This window comes from Aedes albopictus, chromosome 2 (assembly GCF_035046485.1).
Source record: "Aedes albopictus strain Foshan chromosome 2, AalbF5, whole genome shotgun sequence".
Classification (NCBI taxonomy): Eukaryota; Metazoa; Arthropoda; class Insecta; order Diptera; family Culicidae; genus Aedes; species Aedes albopictus.
Window position 1 is genome coordinate 384,156,198 of NC_085137.1, and position 23,934 is coordinate 384,180,131.

Consider the following 23,934-nt stretch of genomic DNA (forward strand, 5'->3'; position numbering starts at 1 on the left):
ATTGCACAACACAGTGATTCATGCAACTTTTCCAGCAAGTGATGGTAGTGTGAACTGGGCGATGGATTTCCATGAAAATCGTTCAAGGTGTTACGTCTGTTTGTCTATGGCTTTACTCCTCAATAAGGCAGCATCACACTGACAATCTCATAATTATGAGATACTTACTGTCACTGAAGCTTGCTACACGGAGATATTCAAGTACCTAAATTTGATTATTTTTAAACTCACTTTTGAGTTCTTTTTTCCCTCCTCTCTCATTCACTCTCTTTATTGTTATCAGAGTGCGAAGAGCAAATCATCCCAACTTTGGCAGTTCGGCGTGGGAAGCCAAAATTGAGTAGACAGCATTAAACCTAAATTTGAGTATTTTGAACTAGCAATTGGATGGACAAAAAAACTTAGCCGGAAGGTACTTTGTCGCAGGGGATTAAGTTTAAAAACAAAACACTTCTACATCGCTTCCACGAACTCAAATTTGGATTCCCGCACGCAACCTCGAAGTTGGGTAAAATAAACTCAAATTTGGGTACTTTTTTTCTCCGTTTAAGAGAAACACAGGCAAGGGGAATGACAGTGCACACCTCACAGTTTCCAGTTTTAAGAGATTATAACAGTAAGCAACTATCAGAAGCACAACAATGCCGGCCAATAGCCTTTAGTTCTAGGCAAGGTTCTAGGAATATCTACACTCTGATATGGTGGTTGCTGTGATATCATATAAATCATACAGAAATGTTTGCATCAATATTCATTTATTTATTTAGATAAGATTTAGCAGTTACAGAGCATCTTGGAAAAAGGCTTAGAGCTGAAATGTCATTTTGATTTCTTAAAGGATATGATTTGAAGTTGGATTAAGAAAAAGTGTACCCGAAAAAAGAGCGACACAAATTGACACGGATAATTTTGAAAGTGTTTCATAACATAAAGTAAGTGTTCCTGTAGGAGTTTGTGGTAGAGATTTTTACAACATATCATAATTTAATTAAATAGGTACTCTCGTTCGCAACAATTTTGATTTCATTCCAAGAATTATCTACCCTACAACTGAGCTTCCCCTTTTTTGTTGGCTCGCCATTCTACACTAATCCTACTGACTTTGTTGTCATTTTGCGGCTGCTTGCTAACTAACAGCTTGAGTTTGAAACTCTGCTTCCTATTGCTTCTATGGTGGTTAAGCCTTAACAGAACGTTCGAACTACATCGCTAACAATTACATTTTAGTGGGTCCGAAACCCGCGGGTTTTCCTCGGAAATTATTGGTTTAACATTCTATGTCTGGCAACTTTCGAACAGATTGGCTCCCCTCCCGAGGAAGACTTTTGCTTTTCCTATTGATAGGTTCTATGTACATAAGATGTTTTGTAACCAGAAACAGAAAATCTTTAGTCTGCTTAACTTTCGTTTGTTTGGGTGAAGGTGCTTCGCTGGGCGAAGGTGTCCTTCACGGTTACTTTTGCTGCACGCTGATTCCGCTTAGAGTCTGAGTTATTCTTACTCGTGTATCGTTAAATCATTGTTTCTTGGCTCACTTAAATGAGTAAGAAACCGAAAGATTTGTCGATGTCAGAATAAGTTAAACTCAAGCTTTGAGTGGCATTGTTTTAGCGTGCAGCGATGTCGAAATCGTTGTTTGTAATACTTTAAAGATAGAAATTTACTATAAGAAAAAACCTAAAAAGCATTCACACGCACTTGCATTCATCGGGCAGCGGGGAAATCCAACTTTTGTGTTCTCTACTCGCTACTCTAGCTAGCTCTAAACAAGAAGAAATTTGAACTATGTATAAGGGTTTGATTGGCTTCCGCACACGCTCTTCTACGCCGCAATCAATCATCTCTCTTTCTCTCTTACATCAACGTCATTAACGGCTCAGAGGATTGGCACTTGGAGGTTCGCCTAGTTCTTGATACTGCTGTACCCCGAATTGATCTGCACCCTCCGGTACTTGCTGTTGATCGGATACACGTAGATCGGTTTCTGCTCGGAAGCATCCGCCTGTTCGTCCGACTCCTGTTCCTGTTCGAACTCTTCCTCGTACGAGGACTCCTCGCCCTGTTGATCTTCCTTAGCTGCGGCACCCATCTGTTCCACAATTCCGCTGTCGACGACGGGCAGTTCCTCCAGGTTCTGCGTTTGGGCGTTCTCTTCGGCCACCTTGACGAATGCTTGGGACAGTTCACCGTTCAGGTGGGTCACTCCCTTGGTGGCAATGTCGTACATGAAGATCTCCTGGTCGTCGTTCTCGTTGCTGGGGATGTATGGGAAAACAGAGGAATTAGAAAATATAATAGGCGATGTTTATTAAAAACAGACTCATTTCTGGTCATCTTAATGCTTAAAAGTATAAGAAGAAATAAAGTATAAGATAAATAGACAAAAGCAAAATAAAAACTAAAGGCATAAAACATAGGTACAAAACAGAAAAATAACAAATAAATAAATAAAAAGACAAAAGATTGCAAAGAATCAACTGAATAATTAGAAAGAAAAAGGCATAATCTGAAAAGTGGTTTGATCAAGATTGCGATGTTGGTAGTGATCAGTAATTTCTCTTGCATGAATGGACCAAATGCAGACCCCCGAGCAGAGACACTTGCACGAAACAGAATTCAGTTGGAAAAGTATCTCCTTCCTAAAGAAAGTACTGACGAACAACTTCAACATCAAGTACTTGATTGACAGGTATTGAACTATCTATGAAAATCCGAAAAAAATGCTTGGATTTCACTGGAAAAATCCTAAGTAATATCCTCACAAAATTAAAAAAAAAACTAAAATTCTACCATGAATTTCTGGAAGCTCTCCAAACCCCTTACATTCGAATGAAATATTTGGGGCTTCGAGTTGTGGAATTTGACCGAAGAATCCCTTGAATTCCGAAATTATTCTGAATGAACCTCTTCAAATATTAAAATTTGGAATCTTCGGCAAAAAATTGAAAACATTTTTTAAATTACAAAAACTTCACCATAAATTCTAATATTTTACTAGAACATACTGAAGTTCTTTTAAAAATTGGAAATATTCATCAAATATCCAACGACTACGCCAACAATATTCATATTTTGTCAGATAAACCTTATAACAAATTCTGAATTCCTTCAAAAATTCCAAATTGGAGACGTTAGTTCTGAAATTTAATTTATGAAATATTTCACAAAAAGTCACAAAACCTCGTTATCTTTTCAAATAACACTACAAAGACAGTAAATATAAAAAAAAGTAAAAAAGGCTCAAACGGCAATTGTCCATAGCAGAGCTAAATCTTGAAAATGGGTCAGAAATCCTACGAACTTTGAATGAGTTTCAAAGTGACTCAATCACTACAGTATCTTGCCAAATCATCCTGAAACGAAAGATTTAAAATATAGAGTATCATACTAAGTGGACGAGAGGGTATGGCCAAGTGTTTGTCATATACATACAAGTTTTTTTTCGAGTTCTAATCCAAAAGTTTTGAATTCTTCAGAACAATTCAAAGTTTTTCCTCAAATTCTGGAATCTCTCTAGATAAAATCCTCTAAAAAATATTCGAAAACTGGAAATTTTGTTTGAAAATTTCAAATTCCGAAGAAAAATTATTTATTTCAACAAACATTATTAAAATGTTATCGATATATTTATAAAAGCATACTTCGGGCAAAACCATTCACTTCGTCCGGCTAAATTAGACCATTATCCACTGTCCCCTGTTTGTGCGGGTACGGGGTATTCCCTCTCCAAATAAGTGAAGCCTATTTCATGGGTAACCCCTTCCATAGTTTTTACGCTTCGAAAATCCAATAATGACACCGAAAATGCTGTAATTTAATGAACAATTAGAAACATCCACCGCAAAGTCTAAATTTTGCTGCAGAAAATAGAAAACTTCAACAGGGGAATCGAAGTAGGCTTCGCCGCGAACGGACGCGTTTTGCTCTACTTGTCAAGTTTTTTCTCGCTCTCCCGTTTTGTGTGGTTTAGATATTTAAAAAAAAATAACTAGTGCTATGCCTTCCGGAAATAGAACGTGTGTGATTCACGTAGTTTATTGCCTGTAACGGTGCAATTGTAAAGTTGTGAATTTATATAGCGGATGTTTGATTTGACTGCAAGTTTGACTGGCGAGAGGTGGTATCGTGAATTGCCCACTGACAAAGTGGCTTAGCACTACTCGTGAAAAATACCAGCACTGGGCAGGAGTGAATAAGTGGTATACCATTGCTATAGCAATTGGAATTTAGAAGAAGGTGGTGCCTAAGAAGATTTCACGCTAAAGAGATTCGCATTAAAGATTTGGTGGTAATTTTATGAGCGTAGGAAAAGCGTCGTTAAAAAACTGCAGTTGCGATAAAGGAAGAATTGCATCGCGAAATTAGCAGACGGGCATTGGTGTGTACACTTTATATTAGTTACAGTTACAAGTTGTGAATACCGTGAGAGATGAAACGATAGAGTCAAGACTCTAATTAAAATCAATATGGTGAGATCTTTCAGATTTGTTTTTTTCTGTTTGTACTCGTATCAGAACCATCAACATATTACGAGTAAATGTTTATTTAGGGAGGGCTGGATACCATAACTTTTTTTCTCGTTCCAGAGAGCGGGCAAAGGCGCTTAAGCCTAGGCTTAAGAGCCAGGGCATACGGGGGAAATACCGTTGCTCCATCCCTGGAATCCAGAGGACATGGAGTGACATTAACATTCTTAGCAAAGTCACTCCCACCGAAGCGGCATATTATACTCACTCTTAACAAAACGGTTGGTACGAGATGTCCCCGTTTACTGATTCCAAAACTAATAAAAACGCTGCACAGTAGGCCTGGCCGCTTTAATGATTGTAATGCATCTCTGATGTACTGCAACCATTAATAATGACAATAAAAATGATAGGAGTAGTCGATCTTATCATTTTCCAGGATTCTTTCAATGAATTGCTGTGTATGTGTAGACTAGACTAGACTAGACTAAAATAGAAAACTTCAACAGAAGCTATAAATTTCAGCCGAGAAATTCTAAAACTTAATCACTTAAAATTTCAAAATTATGACGAAAACTTTAAGAATCCGCAAAGAATTTTAAAATTCTGCCGAAAATTCGACAATTTGTAGAATCTGCTAAACATTTAGAACTATGTATTGAAATTCCATCATAAAATTAAAAATTATTTATGTTCCAATAGTATTTTTTGAAATTTTTCAAACAATGCGGCAAAAAAAATGTTGTCATTTACGTTTCCGAAAAAATAAGGAATCATTAGACAGTAGAAATTTTGAGAAAATATCGCAGAAATTTCATTTTTTCTTTGCAAAAAATCTGACACTGTGGAATTATTCTTCATTACAATTTACCTACTTATTAAATTTTCGAATAGAAAACTGAAATAATCCAATGAAGAGAAATGTGAAGTTGGAGTCTTAAAGAGTAGAAGTTTCGAATAGAAGAATGAAAAAATAAATACTATAGAACTGATAGAATTACAGAAAACCAAGAGATTAGTAAACAAAACAAAAATATCAAAAGAGCTGAAGATTATCAAACAAGAATAACAGAACACTAAGGAACCTGGTCTAGAAAAATATACAACCAGAAAAATCGAAATCAAGAAGAATATAAAACTGAAAACTAATGGATAGATGACTAAATATTCGTGCAGAATTATCAACAAACACATCTCAAGCTATTTTGAAGGTTATTCTCAAATTGTACGTCTCAAGGAGCAGTACAACTAGCAGTGTTTTAAAACTGATTGGTTCCTAATTTTGTGTGAGGGGTCACGCGATTTTCTCAAACTGTAATTATTTTCCAAAAGACGGATTTATATGCTTCAAGAAAAACTACGAATAATATGATGGTGTATCACAATTCTAAGGTTCCCAGTCTGTAGTAAAGGATCCCAACAAATAAGAGTGTTGGAGGAAGTGCAAGTATTTTTCAAACTGAGCATCTCGAAGAGCACCACAACAAATATAATGTTTTTTTTTTTTGGGTTTTATGAAATTTCCGTAGCCAGTGACTCTAGTTTGGGAACCATTGAGCTTTGCAACACCTTTGTATAGCAAGTACATTCTGCTCATTTAGGTGGCTCATCAGAAAACACTCATCCTACTTTCGGTTCTTGGGAAATAAGCTTGGGCTGTGACCCTTGATTGGGAGCCACCGAGAATCGCAAAACCACTTTATTGCAAAAAGTGTTTCCAGACAAATCCAATTTCAGTTTGGCTTAACACATTCAGTTAATGAGAAATCCACGTAGTTCGTGACCATAGATTGGAAACCACTATTTATTACAAAACCTCTACATTGCACTTCCTCCCAGCACTTAAGCATCGTTTCTCGTGTCCCCAGATCAAAAACCACTGGATTTTGTAACACACTTACATTGTAATAACCCAAGTAAAATTTTGATGACCTATTAGTGGACTATTAGAGGTTTTGAAAACCTAATACCTTTTATTTGGTTTTATAATGGTTTTAAGGATCTCTTAAAGTCTATTTGAATAAAAAGAGAAATGATTCCAGAGGCGGAGAATCTGAAAAATATTTTCACGCTGTCACACCTAAAAAGTTCTTGATGAATTCCTCAACTTACACACTTATATGTTTAATCCTCCTAATCATAAGGAAAAAATAAGAACGAAGCCTTATTATATTGCACATAATACAAGGCTGATTCTGCTTGGAAGACTACGGAAGTTCAGAAAAGGCAAACAGGACCCGAGGATTCAAAGACTCAAAAATCAGAAGACGGGAAGCCTATAGCACCAAACGAATTAAAGGTTGTAAAAAGTAAGAGGATTGATAGCCTAGCAAAAACTTGCATGCTAGAAGACTAATAGGCTAGAAGATCATAATACTGGAGAAATAGAGTATAAGGAACCAAGAAGGCAGTAAAGGGCCTGCCCATAAACTTGAGTTTGCCTCTTAGAGGGGAGGGAGAATCTGGCCAAAGTCTACGGTCCATGCAAATTTTTAAAGTTTATGAAGAGTGCCAAATCTAGACGTCTGGAGTATAAATAGGCTTGAAGACTAGAAGATTGGAATATACATCAGTGAAGACAATACGAAAACTGTAACAATTAAAGAAAAGTAAACTAGGAAAGGCCTAGAAAACCAGAATACTAGAAAAAGAAGAATCAAACTAAAGAAGACTGGAATGTAATAATATTAGGAAGACATGAAAATAAGGAGAATAAAAGACCGAAGAAATGGATGAATAGAGCTGTTCAGTAGAGAATCACAGGACCAGAAAAGTAAAATGCTGAAGGATTAGGATACGTGTATGTGTTTATATATAGAGTATTAGCAGACTGAAAAAATAATACTATGCTAGACTTAAAGACTTTCAAAACAAGAAGACCAGAAGATAAGAGATCTGGAAGTACAGATAGAAAAAATAGAAGAATGGAAGGCCAAAAATAAAATCAGGAGAATATAGACTGAAAAACGAAAATAAAAAATAATAGACTAGAGAGATTAGACTAGAGAGGAAAAATAGAGAATGTGGGAAATAAGGAGATAAGCGAACGAGAATACCAGAAGACTAGAAATCAAGGAGCACATAAATCTATGGAACTAGAATAGTAAAGGGAGAGCCCTTAAGGTAAGAAAAAATAGAGAAAACAGAGGACTAGTATTTACCAGTAAAAATACAAAATATATTAAAGATTCGAACAAAAAAGAAAGACTCAAAATGAAAAATTCGAAGAAAACAAATAGAAAACACAAGAACAGTAAATAAGCATGTAAATATTCAAGAAATTTCCACAATTATAAGACGAAAAGCTCAAAAAGGAAGAGGCATGAAATGGAAGTTCAAAAGAACAGAAGATAAACAATTGAAATAAAAAAATATATAAAACTGGAAGCGGTGAAAACTAAAAGATTAGCGGTGTATAAGACTGGCCAGCAAGGATATGAGAAGACTATGGCACTGGGAATAACTGAACTGACTGATAGTTAAAGGAGTAGAAAGAAGTGCTAGAGGAATAAAAAGTAAGATAAATATAAATCCAAATACTAGAGGATTAGAAGACTAAAATACTAATGGAATAGAAGAAAAAGGCTGGGAATGAAACACAAAATTTAGAAGGCTGGAAGACTAAAATTCTGAAGTGATAAGCGAGAAGACCACATGATTTGAATATTAGAAATCTGGAAAACCTAAAGATTACCAGAACGGAAAATGAGAAAATAAAAAGTAAAAGACCAAACAACTGGATGAAAGAAAGGGCTAGGAGACTAGAAGACTATAGAATAAAAAAAAAGAAAAGAAGTATAAAACTTCAGAAGGCTAGAATATAATAATACATAGGAAACATTAACAAGAAGAGCTAAACACCTAAACACTATTAAAACTATTAGAATACTAGTGCAATAGAAAATTGAAAAAAATAATAGATTATCTCCAAATCTTGAGGATTACCTGACTAAAAAAATAATACTAGAAGGCTAATAAACAAGTAGAACTTAACACTAGAAGACTTAAAAACAACAAGATCCGATGGCAAAGAATCTAGAAGTAAAGAGGACATGAAGTTTATGTGAATGATAGAGTTAATAGATAGAATACTAGAAGGCTGAAATAGAAAGAAAAATAGAGGCTGCATAACTAATAAAACATAAGACTAGAGAAGAGGAAAACAGAAGAAAAAAAAAAAAAATGCCAGAAAACTAGAAAGCGAAGAAACTGAAACAATAGACAAATAATCAACTGGGTGACTTGAAAAACAAAAGACTAGAAAAATATAAAGCGAAAAGATTGGCGGATTAAAGACTAGAATTCTAATTGGCTAGAAGAATGAAAAAATTTAATTACTCGAATTACATTATTTAAGAAACATAAGAAAAACTTGAAGAATTCATTAATATAAACCTAGAAGTTGAAAATCATGAACATTGTCAAAATGTAAGAAATAAGAACTACAAGAACAAAACACAATGGAACCAAAAAACTGGGATAGTTAAAAAATCTAGAAGATTAGATGAGAAGATGTCTTCAGGAAGTAAATTAAAAGACAAATTGCCAAGTATAGAAAAGACCAGAAGACCATGACATAATTAGATTAAAAAGAGAAGACATGAAAACCAGAATAAAAGTCTTTAATAGGATCAGAAGAATAGAGATTGATAATTAAAATAATAGAGGAGTATAGAAGATGAAAAACAGAACTTGATCAGGTTATTAGATAAGGAAACCAGAATAATTGAAGAGTAGAGAGCAAGAAAACCAGAAAAGTAAGAAACTTGAAGAATGGAGAATAAGATTAACTAGGCGGCAAATAAAACAAAACACAAGAAGAATATAATTCGATAGATGAAGACTGAAAGAATAGAGCTCTTAAAAGATAATGGGCTGATGGATGTTTAAAAGACCAAAAATATAGCTTACTGCAAATCTAAATTATTTAAAATCAACAAAAAAAGTAAGTGAGAAGACGAATGAACTAGGGAAATGAAATATAAGGTACGAAAACTAGAAAAATTGAATTATAAAAAACTTTAAATACGAGGAAATGAAGACTAGAGCACTCCAAATAAGATATTTGGAAGACTACATAACTGAAAAAATGTATGAATTAGGACTAAAAAACTAATAAATATGATAATAGCAGTACAGAAAATTGTAAGAATGCAAGATAAGAACAAGAACATATGAGAAGATGGTATGATTAGCTCAATTTGATTGTTAATGATAAATGGATTAGCAGAACAAATGTAACTTTGAATAATAGATGACTAGGGAGTCTTCTAGAGACATACAGAATTAAAGAACTTAAGTGAACTGCAAAACTGAAAGCACGAGCAAAACATCTTTGTTTTCTCCGGTAAGATCAGAAGACTCGTTAGCAAGACGAGTAAAATAAAATTGTATACTGGTGAACTAGAAGATTTTGAATAACATAAAACAAGAGACGATTAAAACAGTATACCGGTAGTAGTCCAGAATACTAGAAGATCCACAGAAGTACACCACTATCTAAATAGTAGAATAACTAGCCATACATCTACTATCTAAATCGAAGATTAGGCGAATGAATAATAAAGAAGACTAAAAAGTTAATGGAATATAAGACAAAAAGGCTACTCTAGAAGGTAGAATAGTAGACTTTAAATTAAGAGTTATTGAAGAGATAGGACAGAACAGACAATGAAAAGTAGATAGTTCTACTATAATAAAAGAAAAGTAAAATTCTAGACGAACAGATGTTACATCCACATTGGGACAGAGCTTGTAACTCAGATTATCATTCTCTGACAATTCTCGCAGTTATTAATTGTAAACTCCACCGAAACTCACCGTGTAACGAGAAGCACAACGCTCTGCAGATCGATGTCGGTTTTGCCCTCGCGTTCTAGCCACCGTTTGAAGTTCTCCGTCGATGGCTTCTTGATCAGCTGCTTCAGCGCTTCCCCGGCAATGAACTTGACCTTCTGCGAATCCAGCAGCGTATCCCGCTCAAAACGAGATGACTGTTCCCCGTCGTCATCCTCGTTCGAAATCACCGATCCCTCCGCTTCGGCATTGATCACAAAGTTCTTGTTCGGCATGATGTTGTCCACCGGGGCGAGAACGACCACGCTGGAAATACGACGCCCACGTAGCTCGACCGCATCCGGAATCGGGAACTGCGCTCCGTTGATCTTGAGGGGCAGGTACCGGTTGTAGGTCTGGTCGTTCTGCTCGGTGTTCGCTCCTTCCGCAGCGACGTCAACCGATGGCAAGATGGTGGAATCGTTCTTGATGTACCGATCGGTGACGTTCTTCTGGCTGGACGAGTCGAATCGCACCACCTTCAGGTCAACGTTCTGCTTCTCTGGCATGGTGATTTGAGGCTGTTCTTCGTACGATGGCAGGTCGTACTTGGAGCGCTTGTCTTTGACGTCGTAGTTTTTGGAGATGAACTTCTCGGCTACCTTATCGCCGTTCGGCTTGACGACGGAGACGACGTTGCTGGAACCGGCAATCTGCGAGGCACCTCCGGAACTGAAGAAGTTAGCCAGATGCTCTGGGGGCAGGTTTTCCAGAGCGGTTTCTCCCAGCTTGTCGTAGTCGAGGACGCTGATGTCGGCGTTGTCGAGGATTCCGGAGGACAGAAGATGCTGACGGATGTCATCGGGGACCTCGTCGGGGAGGTCGAGGATGGCTTTCTGCTTCTTTTCCGTGTTGACAGGGGCTACCGGGGCCGAGGTGGTGGATGGACGCTGAGTTGTGGTGGTTCTGGGAGTTGTTGGGAGGAGAGGAGTGGTCCTGGAGAATGTTGAGGACGTGCGAGTTCCAAACGTGGGCTGGGATTGCTGTTGCTGGTGCTGCGAGTGGTACTGTTGTTGAGGCTTGGGGGAGGACGCGAAGGTGGCACCGCCGTTCCAGACGAAGTTGGTTTGGTGGGCCGGTTGAGGACGCTGCGGTTGAGGAGTAGATTGAGGTTGAGAGTGTTGCTGCTGCTGCTGTTGGTGCTGCTGGTGCTGGAAGTTGTTTCGCGGAGCAACATTAATGAGCTGCGCGACCTGGTTGGCTACCCGCAGGCTTTGGTTGATCGGTTCGGAGTTCGGGATGATCTGAGGCGTGGGGAGGGGTTTGCTAATGTATTGCTGGGGAGTTGGAAGAGGAGGAGCTGCACTAGATTGGCCGTAGTTCTTCGGGATGGTGTTTTCGTATTGTGGGGCTACCGAGTGGCTGATTAGTTCTTGGGATGGTTGGATGTTGAAGGTGGGGGTGGAAAGGAAGCTTTGCTTCTGACCGTCGGACTTAATGTGCTCGGTGATGTGGGATTCGTACTTGGGAACGCTTTGAACGAGTTCACCACCAGCCGGGAGAATGTTACGGAGGTTGTTGTGATGATCAGCGGCATTTGTAGGATAGTTCGGGGTGCGGGTGGTGCTTAGGTTGGGAGCTGCCTGCTGAACAAGTCCTCCTTGAACAGGACGAGGGTTTTCAATGAAGTTACCGCGGTTAGAAGAGAAGTTGTTGTCTTGGAAACGGGTTTGCTGGGGTTGGGGTTGCTGTGGAGGCGGAGGAGGGAGATTGTGAAGAGAAGGCTTTGGTGGTTGGAGAGTTTGTTGGTTCTTGTGGAAATTGTTGAAGGGTTGGTTGAATTGATTTTGCTGAGGAGCTTGGGAATATTGTTGTCTTAGAGGAGGTTGGTTGTTGATGTTATGCAGAGGAATTGGGATGGGTTTAGGTTGAGCATGTTGTTGTTGGTACTCTTGAGGCTGCTGTTGACGAAGCTGTTGAGATTGTGGGAAGAATTGGGGTTGAGATTGTGCTTGGGGTTGAGGCTGGGGTTGTGGAGCTACAGGGGCATTGAAGTGTACTTGTTGGCGAGGTTGCTGTACGTATTGCTGAGGTTGTGCAACAGGTCCTCTGAATTGTTGTTGTGGCTGGGGTTGAACGTAGTTCCTGTTCTGATCGAATTGTTGAAATCGGTGAGATTGAGGGGGGAACTGTTGGAATTGGTATTGGGGCTGAGCACGGTATTGGGGAACGGGAGTAGATGGTCCGAAGTTCTGGACAAAGTTTTGATGAGGTTGAGGAGGTTGCTGATGGTACTGAGGTTGAGAAGCAAACGGAGCTGCTGTTGGGAAGGATCTCTGTTGAAGGAACTGCTGATGCTGTTGGTAGAATTGATCAGCCTTATGTTGACTAGAATGATGCTGATGGTAGGCTTGTGGTTGTTGCTGCTGGGGCTGCTGATGAGCTACCTGATGCTGTGGTTGCGTCTGTGCCTGAAGTTGAGGCAAAACGTGTCCTTGCGGCAAAGCTACGACTGGCTGAGCAACACTTTCACTTTCCGATTCTGAGATCTGATGTCCAGACTGATGTTTGTCTTCAACACCGAATGAAATGCGGATACCGCTGTTGCTGTGGTATTTTTCCGAATCAGGGTTAATGATAGCTCGGAGGGTGGTCGTTTTCTGTGGAGGACTCGGCGTAACCACGATAGGCTCTTCGTGATATGAGCTCTCATCAACTTCTTCTTCGCTCTCGTCAGGCAGTGGTTTCAAAGCAGGAACTGGTGAATCCAGCACGATTCCATGCTTGTCGTCTTTGTGGTACTTTACGTAGAACACTTGCACTTCTTCCTTCTTCTTCTTCTGAGAAGGAACAACTGACTGATGTTCGTATGGAGTCGATTCATTGCTTTCCTTGATGATGATTTCAATGATCGGTTCTGGGGCTTCCAAGTAGACTGGATGATGGTGATGTGGCCCCGATGGGGGCAGTGGCTGGTAGTTGTTGACGGAGTTGGAGACATCACTCTGGAAACCTGTGGGATGAATAAGAGAAGGATAAAATGGATCGTGTTCAGAGTGTTTCAATGACGGTTCCATCTGGACCGCGTAAAGAAAGGGTTTACCATGGTACTGGTGGGACTGTGGAGGTCCGACTAGCGACTGTGGGTGGTGAACATAGTTGGTATAGTATTGTGGCCGGGAGTCTTGGTAGGCGTTCGAAATACGACGATCCGCTCGATACGGAACCGTCTTGTAGTAGTTGTAACCATAATTTCCCAATTCCAAGTTTCGCTTTCCGCGGGCATCGACATTGGTGGTCTCTTTCGTCTTTTCTTCGGTAGCTTTTTCCTTAACTTCCTCCTTTTCGGAAGCGCTACTGTCTGCGTCTGTCGCCTTTGATGTGGCATTTTGCGCCTCAACGCGTTGATACAATGCCAACACGGCAATCAACTGAAACACAAAAGAGAATAAAATCAGATTAGAGGTAAAATGGTTAACCGGAATTCAAAGCACGGTGCAGATAAGCACACTTGATCCGCTATAATGACAATTATCATCATCCATCGCTTCATCCCGTTCCTAGACATAAAACTATGACGTGCTCAAACTTCCAACGCCGAACCTGCAGCCATCGTCGTCAAAACGAAGGTAAAATACATATTTCTTTTAATTGGAGGAAATTAAGGTTCATCTACCGTAGGACGCCTCAGACGCCGCCGGTCGGGTGGATGCATGGTGATTAAGCGGACCACCCCGCAGGCAGGCTGCCGATCCTCTCCTACTATTTTCAACGACCGTGTTCGTCACAGCCAACCAGCCAATTAATGGAACGAGGAAGAGGGACACTGTTCGCTGCCGGTTGTCAGTCAGCGAGCAGATTATGGGCCCATACGAAAGCGAAAGGGTGCTGCGCATGGACCTCTTAGTATCGTCGTAGAGTGCAGTTTTGGGGTTGAATCCCTCAAAATGATCCGAATCTTTTGCGAGGAGGTGGGTGTGAAGAATGAATGGACCGGCACGGTAAGGCACGAACGGATGCCCAAATCGTACGTACATACGGACGACGGACGTGAGTTATGATCGTGATGATGATGAAGATGATGATCATGAAGACGAAGGGGTCCATAACGAACGCATGTTGCCATGATTCCGCCGCTTGTTCGCGGCATGCTTCGAGATCATAATATGATGATGGACCAGTTTCCTTCGGTTTATGGCCATAATTGGCCGAAAACGTACACCGAGTCGGTCGTATCGTGGGGTGCGTTTCGATACGTGTCAGATTGAGAGATGGCTAAGTGATTCAATTATGGGTACGTGCTTGGGAAACGAATTTTTGACGGGGTTTCGGGGTACCTTGATATTATTGAGATGCTGAGTGACCTCGAGTGGTGTTTGGTACGAGAGAAATTTGATACAGCTACATATTTAAAGAATAATAAGACATGATACACAAATTATATCACGCAAAAATCAACCTTTTTCATGATTTAGTAACATTTCTCCTTGCTTGAAGAAGTTCCAGGTTAATGAGCCGACAACGGTCTTCATAGCTGGGCAAGGTTAAAGGATCTCTCCAGTAAAGAAATCGGTGGGCGAATCGAACGAATTAGCGCTGTATTCCTTCGATTCGTTGGATACCAGACATGTAGTACGGTGCCCAAACTACAGAAGTGTATTCTAAAATAGGACGAACCAAAGAGCAATACAATGCTTTCAAGCAATAAACATCCTTGAATTTTTTTGCGAAGCGAAAAATGAACCCTAATTGAGAGGAAGCCTTGGACACAATATACGACACGTGATGTTTGAAGGACAGTTTGCTGTCTAGCATAACTCCCAAATCTTTAACTGTAGTCTCACGCTTCAAGTTAGTATTATCTAAGTGGTAGTTGTGTTGATACGGCAAATGCTTTCGACCAAAAGATATAAACGAATATTTCGAAGCATTCAATAGCATCCGATTACGATGGCACTAATCAGCAAAAGTCTGAAGATCCTGCTGCAGGAAAGATGCATCATTTGGAGTTTTAATAACCTGGTAAAGCTTCAGATCATGTTAAACATTTCAGGATAAAATTGACATCGTTCATATACATCAAAAACAAAAAGGAATGGATGGAAGGTATCGTGTGTCCCATCTACAAAAAAGGCGACAAGTTGAATTGCGGGAACTATCGCGCGATCACACTACTGAGCGCTGCCTACAAGGTACTCTCCCAAGTTTTATGCCGCCGTCTATCACCGATTGCAAGAGAGTTCGTGGGGCAATATCAGGCTGGATTCATGGGTGAACGCGCTACAACGGATCAGATGTTCGCCATTCGCCAGGAGTTGCAGAAATGCCGCGAATACAACGTGCCCACACATCACTTGTTCATCGATTTCAAATCAGCGTATGATACAATCGATCGAGAACAGTTATGGCAGATTATGCACGAATACGGATTCCCGGATAAACTGATACGATTGATCAAGGCGACGATGGATCGAGTGATGTGCGTAGTTCGAGTATCAGGGACACTCTCGAGTCCCTTCGAATCTCGCAGAGGGTTACGGCAAGGTGATGGTCTTTCGTGCTTGCTGTTCAACATTGCGTTAGAGAGTGTAATAAGGAGAGCGGGGATTAACACGAGTGGTACGATTTTCACGAAGTCCGTTCAGCTGCTTGGTTTCGCTGATGATATTGGTATTACACCAAAACCTCTATTTAGATAACGAGTCGGGACTGCCTAAATAGAATTTTTACCTAAATGGATTCAATTTATTACCTAAATGGAGTACAAGGTTTCAAAGAAGTTTAAGAAGGGAGAGTTACTAAGAGATTTGAAGAAGGTCATGTGGAGTTTCAGATGGCTTTCAAGGAGTTTCAGGAGGGGAGGGGCTTCAGAGGCGTTTTCGAGGGTTTTGGAGGGTCTTAGATCAAAATTGTCATTCAAATGACTAGCTGGGCAGGAAACACAAAAAACCCCGCAAAATTCCACCAGACTGAAAAATTATTGAATGTCGGGTCAATTTTTATCGTATGTTGGGCCATTGTTGGGCCAACATCGAACAACTGTTGGGTCTATGTTGGGTTTGGAGACCAAAATAAAAACAGGTGAATGATAGTTTGATGTTGGATTTGACGTCATCAATGCAGGAGCTGATATCAATTGAATGATGGAAGGATGGTTGCTTAACTCAATTTCAGCTGGAAATGACGCTGGATACTGACACTTTTCAACACTGCATGAAAGGGGGGGGGCGGGGGGTGTTTATGGGGTATATCTCAACAGTGCATCCCCCTCCTCTCCCCTCATATCCTCTTAACACCACTCACTACTTATTTCCTGTAAGCGAACCTTATACCTAATCTTAAGTACTCCAACTGATTTGAACACAACCAAATTCCATTTAGGTGACGTTACCTAAATGGAGGGACCTAAATAGATTTTACCTAAATGGATCCTACTTAAATGGAGGTTCGAGTGTATTTCTCGTAAATTTGAGACGATGGCGGAAACGTACATTCGACTAAAGATTAGTCATTAATGTGTAAAAGACAAAGTACATGATGGCAAAGGCCTCCAGCGAGGAATCACCGCGCCCGCCACCCCGAATTTATAACGACGGTGATGAAATCGAGGAGGTTGAAAAATTCGTGTACTTGGGTTCACTGGTGACCGCCGACAACGATACCAGCAGGGAAATTCAGAGGCGCATTGTGTCAGGAAATCGTGCTTACTTTGGACTCCGCAAAACTCTACGATCGAATAAAGTTCGCCGTAACACGAAGTTAACTATCTACAAAACGCTGATTAGACCGGTCGTCCTCTATGGGCACGAAACATGGACCCTACGTGCAGAGAACCAACGCGCCCTTGGAGTTTTCGTACCATCTACGGCAGAGTGTAGATGGAAGACGGGACTTGAAGAAGGCGAATGAACCACGAGCTGCATCAGCTGCTGAGAGAACCAACCATCGTCCATACTGCGAAAATCGGGAGGCTACGGTGGGCCGGTCACGTCATCAGGATGTCGGATAGCAACCCGACTAAAATGGTTCTCGAGAGTCATCCGACCGGCACAAGAAGACGTGGAGCGCAGTGAGCTAGGTGGGTCGACCAAGTGGAGGACGATCTGCGGACCCTACGCAGAGTGCGGAACTGGAGACAAACAGCCATGGACCGAGTGGAATGGAGACGGCTACTATGTACAGCAGAGGCCACCCGGCCTTAGCCTGATCGGTAAGGTAAGTAATATTTTTCGTTTTTGCAGAAACCATTTTTGAACAAAATTTCACAAAAAAAGGTTTCTGAAAAAATGGAAAAAAAAAATCCACCACAAAAATATTCAGAAAATACCTTGATCCATACTCTACATGTGTACGAAAACCGATTTTGAAAATATTGCTTCGTTATTTAACAAAAAATCAAAGACCAAAGAATGAGGAAATGTGTCCAGTTTCGCCTTAAAAACTGAGCTGGTGCAAATGAGTTGAAGGTTTGTACGGAATGTTCAGTCCAAATATATGGGAAATTGGATGACATCTAGTCTCTCATTCAGCATGCTGGTATAGCGAGTTCGATTTGGCTCAGAATTGAAAGAATAGTAGTAAGGGGCTGTCCAAAAACCACGAGGTCATGAGGGGGCCGGGGGGGGGGGGGGGGTGCGGCCAATGACCATTTTGTATGGACAAATAAAAAAATTTGTATGGACTAATGACCGCGCGGGTGGGGGGGGGGGGGGGGGGAGGTTGTTGAAAAGTCCCAAAAAAATGACCACGTGGTTTATGGACAGCCCCTAATTACCCTAATGAACCACTTTGTAGAAGACCTTATCATGTACTTAATTTAGTTAAGGTTTCAGCCAACGAAAGCAGGTAGAGGACATCTTCCCCCGTTTACTCTCGGTTGTTACATGCAGCACGTGTTTGCCGTTCGAAACTTGCACACTACATCATAGGCGGCTATGTTGTCCTTCATTTCTATTGCTCACGCACGTGGATGGGTATCGAGACTATGAAGAATTAAATACATAGTTGCCTATGATGATTATCCTTTTAATTCTGGCGTAGGTACCTACAAGATACTGTCGCTTATCCCGTTCAACAGACTGACAGTTATTGAGGAGTCCTTCGTCGGTGAATACCAGGCTGGTTTTTGAGGGCCGATCAACGATTGGTCAGATGCTTACTTTGTGGTTGACTCAAACTCAGAAGTTTAACTTGTACTGCAATATTCAGTGAAAAGAAATAAACTTTGCTAGCCAGAATATTGAACTACTAGTAAATTATTTGTAACATAAATAGTAAAAGTGATATATCAACCCTATACACAACAAATGTAGGTATGTGTACGACTTCTCTGAACTTCTTCCCGCCGCATCTTCTTCCCATTCATGAATCTGTGTTATGGCTGAGTTATTGAGTGCAATCATCGCACTCTTTGGTTGTTTTCGTTTTGCATTTCTTTCGGATGGATTATCCTCGTTTTGGCACAACCACACCAGCCAGCGCAGCACGGCAGCGAGTCAGTCAATCAGTGAGGCAGTCAGTCAGTGAGTTTGTAAAATTGCCGGTTGGTACATAAGGTGCATGCTACTGACTTTGGAAATGCGGCACGCGGTGCTACCGAAAAAAAAGCAAAATACACAAGTGCCCCACTCTGATGCGCATAGAAGATGAGAGATGCTGTAATGCTGCTGCTGGTTGCGGTGTAGGTACATAGCGCGATGCGAATCATGTTTGTTTTGCTTCGCATATTGAATACGTGTAAACTTGAATCATACAAACAGGAGGCTGAAGTGGTGGATAAATGATGCGGCAGCTGAGTTTGTTTGGTGCTTTTTCTTCAGTAACAAGTGGCCGGAAACTTACGATTCTTTATTTTGTGATGAAACCAACACTTAACGCGCTTTGGCAACGTAACAACGGAAACAAATTTCGTTTGAACTTGAAGAAAAGAAAATTAAAGCTTCATTACTAGTATTGTCTCATTAACGCTATTGTTTCTGCAGTATTTATACAAATTGAGAAGTAGAAACACGTCCATATACGATTCACTTTAACATCCCAGACATCTAGACATGTTTCATAAAAGGAAGACAAAATCAGTGGGTAAAACAGTGGAACGGTTTCAGATTTTCAACTCTCAAACTTGTTTTCGGCAACATTGAAACCGAGAAAACCAACACAAAATAACATATCGACGTTCAAACAAACACTTTAACGATAAGACATCCAAATTTTCGAAATCTTGAGAAAGGTCCAATAAGGACCGAAACGTCGGGTTAAGAAAACATGTAGTTGAAATGCCGAAATAAAAATCCCCTGGACGACGCCGACGACATCCAGGTGGAATTAGGTCTTTGTCAAGCAGTGGATCCCTGCATCCTGTTTCTGCATGAACTAACAGGAGGAGATTCGGAATATTGTTATAGACAAAGCGCACAAACACCTCGGTTTCCTGTAACTTTGTAAAGGAATTCGCTTAGAAGCTGCAAGCTGCATGACAAGTACTTGCATCGTGTCAACTGTGTTCTGAGGAGCCTAGTGGCAGCCGAAAGCAAGGTGATAGCGAACACGTTTGCTGTGCTCCTGTTGACCTAGAGCTTCGGGGTGGGCAAAATTGACCCTAAGGAGTCAGTGAGACTGGCGTTCACCAAGCGAATGCGCTACCCAAAGACGTCCTTCCAGAAAGTCACTCTGCCACGTGCAGCTGGAGGAACAGGCGTCACCGATATCTAAGCACTGTACGGCTGCCAGATCCAGTCGCTGCGGGCATTTAACGTAGAAAGTGTGCTTCAGAGGGTTTCAAAAGGGTTATGGAGTTTTAGGGGGTTCTAGAGGGGTTTCAAAGAGCTTTTGGGGTGTGTCAGGGGTTTCAGGTGTTTTCAAGAATTTTCAAGGGGATTCAAGGACTGTCCAGGAGCAATTCGAGAGGTTTCAAGGGGTTCCAAGGAAAAAGAGGTGGCTCAGGAATGTTTCATGGGACAGGGAGCTTTAGTGGCATTTCAGAGGATCTCATGGGAGTTTCAGGGAATCTCAGAATGGATATCAGAGGGTTTCAGGGGGATTCAATGCAGATACGCATTTGAACGTGTCCTGTACTTGTTCTATTCGAAAGCAATGTTCAAGTTCACCACCTAGTAGTTGTTTGAACACACTGCACTGTGTAGCTAATAGTAATAGATATGCAACCTGTACGTAGTGTCATTCGGTCATTATCGCTGAGACGCGCTTGTCGGTCGTGGTTACTTGGAGCTAAGACATAGAAACCTATTCAGAGACATGGAGAGTTTGACATGGTTTTCGCGTGAGATGTAAAAATCCTGCTTGGCTTTCAAAACGATTGGATATATTAAGGCCTGATCTTTTATTAGAGGCTTCCATCCACTTTCCGTCTACCTATAAACATATAGGGCTTATTAAACCTGGTTGAACTTTAATCAGTTTCTGGGAATTGTATTCATCAGAACAAAATGATGGTCCGGAAGTGCTTTCGCTCATACCCCTCGAATTAGAAGAAGGGATCGCGAGTGACTGCCATGCGGCGAAGAGAAGCGCGTCGTCGTCAAACATCTTCCATTTAGGTGACGAATTATTTGACAATAAGGGATCATTCACTGAACATGATCGTTAAAAATGTATCTCTACCTCAGATGTATTTCAGAGGTTCACAAGAGGATTCAGGGGGTTTCGGAGGAATTTCGGGGGCGTTTCAGGAGATCTCAAAAAAAAATTAGGGTGGTATCAGGTGGATTTCAAGAGATTTTAGGAGTGTTTCAGGAGATCTTAGTAAGATTCAGGAAAATTTCAGGGTTCTCAATGGTGTTTTAAGGATGGAAAAGAATTGGGCTTTTCAGGGGGTTTTTGGGTATTTCAATGGGTCTCAAAGGGTATTCTGATAGTTTTAGGGGTGTTTCAGGTAACATACCCGAGCAGGAACGGATAACTGACACATAAGGCCGGAACAAATCTCATTTTCTTCTTTTGTCACAATACTCGTTGGCTCGCTAAGGGGGAGGACAATTAATAATAAATGTATTTGATGAAGAAATACCCAAACAATTTGGCAAAATCTATAAACTCATCGGATTTGTTAAGAAATTTTCTGTGCAACTCTAATTTCACCTTAAAGTTTTAAAATTTCTTGAATAATTTATTGGCGTCCCCCCTCAAAATGATGAATTTCGACCAAAATTTTCCGAGGGGGCGGTGACATAAGAGAAAATCGAAATTTGTGTCAGCCTAACTGCAGAATATCTAAATCAGAAATTATACCACGACAAGATACCCGAGTAGGAGAAAATAGCTGAAGAATAACTAACTCAGGTATGAAAAACTGAATACCTACAACCTGAATAAGGTATTAAGTAGCTCTGCATAAGAGGTAAAATACCTAAAATAATAACTGGTGTGTATTCTGTGCATAACGCGTGAATAATGATATCAGGTATGGCAACACCTAAATAATAATCGGCGATATTTCCATACAAATAGCGATTTTTCCATATTTCAATAATACCTTAAGCAGTCCTCAACACCAAACCATTAACTCGCTGAGGCATTGTATCAATACCTACAAAATACCAAAATAAGTTATTTTCAATACCTGGACAACCGACCAATACCTTGTCTTGGTATGATACCTGACTTTGGTATGCTCTAGTTATGTGGCAGTTATTTATTCTTGCTCGGGTATTGATCGGTTAGTCTGGTATTGAAAATAACTTAGTTTGGTATTGTGTAGGTATTGAGTCATCGACAAAAAATACCTCACGAGTTATAGGCTTGATATTGAGGACTGCATAACGTATTCTTGAATTGTGAAAAAAAACACAATTTGTATGGAAAAATCGCCGATTATTATTTAGGATTCGCAATACCTGACGTCATTATGTTCATGGTATACATAGAATACACGCCAGTTATTATTTTAGGTATTTTACATCTCTTATGCAAGGCTTCTTAACCCTTTCCTTCCCACGACTTTGAACGACTATATCTATGCCAAAAAAAAAGTTTCCGAAAAAAGTGGTAGAACAAAAGTTATTGCAAATTGACTAAATTTTTCGAAATCAATGAAAACAATTTTGGTTGTAAATCAATAGGTTTTTGATTGTTTATCAATAGTTCAACTATTGAAAAAAGTAGTTAGTAGTTGGGTTAACCTTTTAAGGTTATAACCATATTCTAAAAATTATTGCATCATATTCATTTAATTCCATTTGTCCGGTGTTCGTCGAAAATCGATGGTGCTGTAGAGCAACCTTGGGAAGTAGAGGGTTAATACCTCATTTAGGTTTAAGGTATTGGGTTTTGAATATATGAGTTTGTTATTCTACAGCTATCTTCTCCTGCTCGGGTATACGGTCCTGAAGCATCCTGAACCCCTCTAAATCGCTGCTTAAACCTCATAAACCTTAATCCCTATAAAACAATTCTCAAACACACCTAAACTTACTACAACGTCCCTGGAATGCCCCTGAGGCGCACTGAACTAGCTGAAACCAGTTTAAGCCCTCTGTCCTCTCATTAATTTACATGGAGACTCCCAAAACACCCCTCAAACCACCTGCCATTCCTTCGTTTGGGGCTCCCCTATGAAATCCCTTAGGTCCCATCTCAAACTCAAGTCCATGACCTAAAAAGAGGTTCCAGTGTAATGCAATGTTTCCCAAAGAATCATCTTAAGAAAATATGTTTCTTAAGGAAACTTGTCCAAGCAATTTTAAATCTTCTGAAAATCCAGAAAAGTTTTAAACAAAAATATTTATGTGACTTTATCTTTACATATGAGGCGCTCGAGGACTACTGGAGTACGGATTATTACATTATTAGAGTGAGGATCCGATTTTGTCTGCCTCTGATAGATTTTGGACTGATCAAATCGGTTACCTGAAAGAATTGGGACATTTTTTGAATATCAACTCTTTTCTAATTAAGTAGGGAAGATAAGAAATTGCGATCAAAATGTCAAAGATGGCGGCCCACAATCCAAAGTGGCCGCCCAAAATGGCTATTTAAATTAGTCTTGGCTCTTAAACCATGTAATACTGGTGGATCGAAGTGAGAAGAATTGGGTGTTAAGCAGGAATGGGAACACTCACTTGCAATGAGTTACACACACTTGCTATTTTCTCAGCTCAGAAGCGTGCAATCATAAAACGATGTATGGACGACTTTTATCTTGTAGTTTTTTTTTTAAGTTTGTCGAATAGTGTGGGAGTCGCACACACATACCGAAGTCGTGAGGGACCTCCAAAGGCAACTCTCCACGAGATGAATGTACACTCACCTCGTGGAGAGTCGCTTCTACAGCTCTGTCCCGACTTTGTTATGCGTGTGCGACCCCTACTCTATTCGGAAAACTTTAAGACAAAACCACAATGCAAAAGTCGTTTATACATCGTTTTATTATTGCACGCTTCTGAACTGAGAAAATTGCAAGTGAGTGTAACTCTTTGCAAGTGAGTGTTCCCATCCTTGGTGTTAAGGGCAGTGAAAATATGGGAATCCCCAGAGAAACGACTAAGAATTTACAAGAGGAATCACTTCGTGAAATTTCGGGTGAAATTTCTGGAAAACTCCCTGGTCGAATTTCTGGAGATATTACCACGGAAGCTAAAGGACGAAACCCTACTGGAATTCCTGCACGAAATCATAAAGCATTTCTGTAAAATCCTCTAGAAGAGTTCCCGGATAAATCTATTGAGAAATTACTGTT

The 23,934-nt window shown here is 40.3% G+C and overlaps 1 protein-coding gene across 2 annotated transcripts in view; it reads right to left on the reverse strand.

The window, feature by feature from the left end:
• Positions 1–721: 721 nt before the first annotated feature.
• Positions 722–23,934, reverse strand: part of LOC109414208 (myb-like protein AA) — a 194,122-nt gene continuing 170,909 nt past the window's right edge. For both annotated transcript variants that reach the window (XM_029878918.2, XM_029878915.2), the window contains exons 3-5: positions 13,345–13,672; positions 10,287–13,254; positions 722–2,255 (exon numbers count right to left, since the gene is read on the reverse strand). In XM_029878918.2, the coding sequence (XP_029734778.2) occupies positions 1,904–2,255; positions 10,287–13,254; positions 13,345–13,672 (3,648 nt within the window). In that variant the 3' untranslated portion in view covers positions 722–1,903. The remainder of the gene's footprint in view (positions 2,256–10,286; positions 13,255–13,344; positions 13,673–23,934) is intronic.